At 46.9% G+C, this 5071-nt stretch overlaps 1 protein-coding gene across 8 annotated transcripts in view; it reads right to left on the minus strand.

The window, feature by feature from the left end:
• Smg6 (SMG6 nonsense mediated mRNA decay factor) overlaps positions 1-5047 on the minus strand; it is a 239868-nt gene extending 234821 nt beyond the window's left edge. For 7 of the 8 annotated variants that reach the window (XR_002386908.2, XR_002386909.2, XR_002386910.2 and 4 more), the window contains exons 1-2: positions 4879-5046; positions 225-1986 (exon numbers count right to left, since the gene is read on the minus strand). Coding sequence is in view for 4 of the 8 variants with exons in the window: in XM_004857168.4 (XP_004857225.2) it covers positions 225-1986; positions 4879-4966 (1850 nt within the window). In the remaining 4 variants the exon portion in view is untranslated. Of the gene's footprint in view, positions 1-224; positions 1987-4878 lie in introns of all 8 variants that reach the window. The other variant, XM_004857170.4, reaches the window with a different exon arrangement.
• Positions 5048-5071: the final 24 nt, after the last annotated feature.

Consider the following 5071-nt stretch of genomic DNA (forward strand, 5'->3'; position numbering starts at 1 on the left):
AATCAATGTGGGGGATTAGTGATGTAGTTTGGTGGTGAGTGCTTGACCAACATATCCAAGGCCTTAATTTTGATACCCAGCTTCCCAGGTGGGAGAGGGGATCAATGCAAAAGGGAAATAATATTGTGGCTCACCTATAAAGTTTCTACCTTCCTCAGCCATGGGAGCCTATACACTTCCATCTTATACCCATTTCCCTCTAGCTGGGGTAGAACGCACCATACCTGAGTTGAGCCATCTTCTCCATGCCCTCAGTACTGATGTGGTCCCTGGAAAGCAGGTTGCTGAGCTGTAGTTCCTGGTTGTCAGCCACCCGAAGAAGCCTATGTAACTCTTGTTGCTGCATGTTCCTCACATGCTGCTCTACCTCCTCAGGACTCATAGCGCTGGCAGGGAGCAGGCTACATACATATTGTCCTGGTGGAGTTGGGTAGCCTGGGTAGTAAGGCGCTGGGTACACACCATTTGTAGGGCCCGCTGGGTACTGGAGAGGGCTATAGCCTGTATAGGGATACTGGGAGGCAGGACCTGGTGTCCGGGGGTAATAAGGGTTGTCAGAGTTTTGAAATTTATAGTAAGATGTTTGGGCCTGACGTGAGTCACCCCAAGATGTAGGACTGACTTCATCATCAGTGTCCAAGAAATGTAGCTGGGGTGTCTGGCTCTTTAGAGCAGGTTTCTGATCAGGATTATTTGGGTCCCACAGTCGGCGGGTGGTGCCTCCACGGCCCCAACTCCGAGATCCCTTACTACCAGATCCAAATAAAAGCCGAGGTCCCAAAGGTGTAGATTCTGGAGAACCTGCTGAATTGACAGATAGGGCAGTATGGGCAGGCAGAATCAGAATGCCACGACCCTGACCCCGAAGTTCTTGTTTCAGGTTTTTGGACTCCTGCTTCTCAGAGCCTCTGCCCTCATTGCTCAGGCTTTTGTCAGGCTTTATCCTATCCACATCTTTTCTGGCTGACCTCATCTTGGGGGAGTCTTTGTTCATGGTTTCTGCATTTTCTTCAAAAGTGACACGAAGAGTGCCTCGATTTTCTTTACCATTGCTTTTCTGCTCACCCTCCCCATGGGCAGACCAATTTCTTTCTGAATGTTTCCTCCTTTCTGAGCTCCTCCTGGGCCCCAATTCATCAGGCTCATCAATTTTGTCATCATCTAGGGAATCAGTTGAGGATAGAGATACTTGCTTTTTCAGTCGTGGCCTCTCTTTGGTCCGATCCTGCCTGCGGCGGCGGCACCCATTATCAGTCAGACCAGCTCCCTCAGCACTGTTGTTACTACCAGCTGAGCTGGTACTGCAAGTTCGGTAGCGGTTCCTTCGCTTGTCTGAGCGTGAGTAGCGTTTTGCAGAACCTAGCTTTCCCTGGGTCATGTCATCATTCACTTTCTTTGTCCCCTCCCCCCTTTCAACCCTTTTTCCTTTTTCTCCCTTTGAAGTCCTTATTCTGTCACTATTTTGGCTCTTTTCTGTCTGAGTTTTGTCTGGTTTATTCACAACTTCCTCTTTCACAAGTTTTCCCCTACACTCATCTTCTGCTACTCTCAGGTGTTCTACCTGGTTAAGGATCTCTTCCTCATCCACCCGGCTAGCTGACTCTTTGTTAACAGTCTGCATACGCCGTCCTGGCTGATAGATCTGCAGGTCTGGTTTCTTTGTTCTTTTGATGATTCTTAGACTTTGATCCTCTTGTCCAGCAGTCCTATGAAAGGTTTCCTGTCCTTGATTGTTTTCTAGGTCTACAGGGCCATTTTGCTGTTGGTTGTCCAGTTCCTTGCAGGCATCTTTAATGAGCTGTGTACCATTTCCAACAGCAGAAGAATCTCTGTCATTAACAAGTTCATCCTTAAATTCCTCACCCCCAGAGGGTTCCTTGATTTTAGGTCTGTTCCTTAGTCGAGAAAGACCAGGCTTATAAATTTCCAGATCTGGGCGCCTGTTATCTTTGCGCTGCCTGGGCTCCTTTAATTCCTTCATGTTTTCTGTTATATTGGAGAAAAGATTGAGGAGGAAAAATAGAAAAAAAGAATAAAGGAGGAAGTAGGAGGAAAACTGTCATTCTGGTAAAGTAACAGAAAAGTCATGCAAGAACACGTATCCAAATACTAATAGTGGTGGTCAAGGAAGGTTTCTGCAAAAACAGAAATTTGGGGTTTACAGTATTCATTCAGTAACTGGCAAGGCTAAGAACTTAATCATGTTAGAGCTACCTACACTTAGGCTAGGGAAATTGGGAAAAAACCCTGTGTTTTCTCAGGGTTGTATTCATGTTTAGATTCCCAAGACTCCAAATTACCTAAAGACCCCAAACTACCTCATTACTGCCAGAATAAAAGATCTCTAACATTTACAGCATTATACTATTTTCTGTCTATAAAGCCTCTGAATCCATCTCAGTCTTTTCTTCTACTTTCCAAGGTGGCTAAGTAATGGGTTTATGTGCCTCGCTTATGTTAGGCAAGTGCTCTTATCATTGAGCTCTATCTCCAGCACTTATTTTAAGACAGTCTCCTTAAATTGCCCCAACTGGGGCTTCGGATGTAGCTCAGTGGCACCACGCCTGCCTGGTAAAGCCCAAGGTCCAGAGTTTGATCCCCGGTACCAGGGGAAAACAAACAAACAAATTGTTCCGGCTAACCTCAAACTTGGGATCCTCCTGCTTTAGTCTTCTGAGTATATAGAATTATAGGCATTCTCCACTATGCCTAGCAAGCTAACTCTTTTTAACATATTAGTAAGGGGGGCTGGGGATTTAGCTCAGTGGTTTCACCACCTGCTGCGCAAGCACAAGGACCCAAGTTCGATCCCCGCTACAAAAACAAAACAAAACATATTAGTACAGGGCCAGAGGTGCAAATACCCAGTAGTAGAGTACACAGGCATAAGGCCCTGGGTTTGATCCCTAGCACTGCAAAAGGAAAAAAAAAATTCAGAAAAAGATGGGTATGCATAACAATCCACACTCCTGAACATCTCTGGAGTAAAAATGTGCAACTCTAGTCTGTAAACTTGGCCGAGACAATCCTCTTCTTTCAGATACAAATTACCAAATCACAAACTTCCTACTGAAGCAAAGAGGAAGCAGTTCCTTTTTTGTTCAATTCCCCTCATCCTCACCAATTCTGTAACAGCAGCCAGCAGAGCTGTTTCAAGAAAATACTGCTCAAACTATCATTAGAATACTGAGACTAACTGCTACTATGATAATAGAATATGAGAAGAAAAAGTTCCACAGAAAAGCTTTCCTTACACACTGCTCTAAGGATTATTACATGCTCTTAAAATACCAAGAGGTACCAAGAGGTACCTTGTTCTTGGGACACTCAAGAACAAGAAGGTAAAACTTCTCCAGGCTCCATGAACTTACTGAATGACAAACAAGAATTTGTGCTTCCTAAGTATTCACTGAAGGGAAGAGTACTGCCAGGCCTAGTGGCACACAACTGTGATCCCCGCACTTGGGAAGCTGAGGCAGGATGATTGCCACAAGTTTGAAGTCAGCCTGGGCTACACTGTGAGTTCGAGGCCAGCCTGAACTACTATACAGCGGGACCTTGTCTCAAAAAAACCAAAAAAACCCAGGAAGACTACTGTAAGTTACCCTTAAACATTTCAGTAGGAACATGACAGGAATTTGTGAGAATATTATCAAGTAATGAAAAAAAATTTTTATATAAAATCCTAGTATTGTACCATAAACACGAATGCAAACAAACCCACAGCAGGTATATGCTCTAACATTTATACCCACGTTTTGTATGTATAACAAAAAAACAAAAGAAACTGAAATTGAAGATAAACAAGACTCTCCAAGTATGAACAAAGATAAAGCAGCTTAACCTCAGAACCCTCATAATCTTCGTAACTTAGGTTTGTGGGGAGAAAGCAAAGGTTAGAAGAGATACTACTGCTCGTTTTTTTCTTTTCTTTTTAGAAATGCTACTACTACTATTTCGCAGAAAAGAAGCAAACAGCCTGAACAATCCAGTTTCACTTACGAAAGAAAACCAACCTCACAGACTACTACAACAAGACTAGGGAAGGCACCTATCATACCTACAGTTCTACCTAACTCCGCAGCCTAACAATGAGGAGGTGAGAGCCGGGGATTTGGCTCAGTGGTTTCGCCGCCTGCTGCGCAAGCGGAAGGATCTGAGTTCGATCCCCGGTACCAAAAAACAAACAAACAATGAGGTGAGACACAAGTCTTTCTTGGAGCTTTCCTGACGTGGCCGGAGACTTTAAAATTAACTGGCAAGTTGAACACTTTGATTAAAAGGAGAAAAAAAAAAAAAAAAAAAAAAACCCTGCTTCCCCACATGCTAAGGTCAAACCAAAGTAGTCAGCTCTCTGAGGTCCCGGATCACTCCAGTGGCGCAGCTTTCAGAAGCTTGCCGTGGAGGAAAAAGTTCAGCGAGGAAGTCACAGCTGGTTAAGGTTTTCTCCTCAATTTCCCCTGCCCTTTCTCTCCCACGCCAATCAGATGAGGGGGGCAGGCCCGCGGAAGGCTCCTTTGGGAATAATAAAGCTCAGGCCCTTCACCAGACCCCAGCACCCACTGCTGTTTGCGTCTCCTGACGACTGAGAATCTACAGGCTGATCTGAGGGAGCTGGGGCAAAAGGGAACAGTCCTTGACGTGGTGATAAAGAAGGTGGAGACAGGAACTCAGGCAGGCTCTCCTGTAGGGGGTCAGCTCAAGCCAAACAGCGCACCAGCCCTCCGCCTGGCAGGACGGCTAGAAGCCTGCCCGCGGCTCCCGCCCCCACTGTTGGGGGAAGGGGCGGGGGCTCGGGAGCACCGTGGACGGGGCGGGGAGGAGGCCAAGGAGGCGGGGCGGGAAGGCCCGGCCCAAGAGCTGGGCGGTGCGACTCACCTCTGCTCCCGGCCTGCGGAGCCAGAGTGGCCAGGATCCCTCGCAGTTCCGACGCAGAGATCCGCACACGCTCCAACCCCTCCGCCATCTTCAAGGCTGTTGCTACAGCTGCAGCGACTTCGCCACCGCCGCGCGCAGCCAGGAAACCGCGACGGACGGACGGGAGGCGCGCGCTGACCCACTCCCACCCTTT

Source organism: Heterocephalus glaber, unplaced genomic scaffold, assembly GCF_053883595.1.
Source record: "Heterocephalus glaber isolate CG9 unplaced genomic scaffold, H.glaber_assembly_v1.0 deba00001564, whole genome shotgun sequence".
NCBI classification, from domain to species: domain Eukaryota; kingdom Metazoa; phylum Chordata; class Mammalia; order Rodentia; family Bathyergidae; genus Heterocephalus; species Heterocephalus glaber.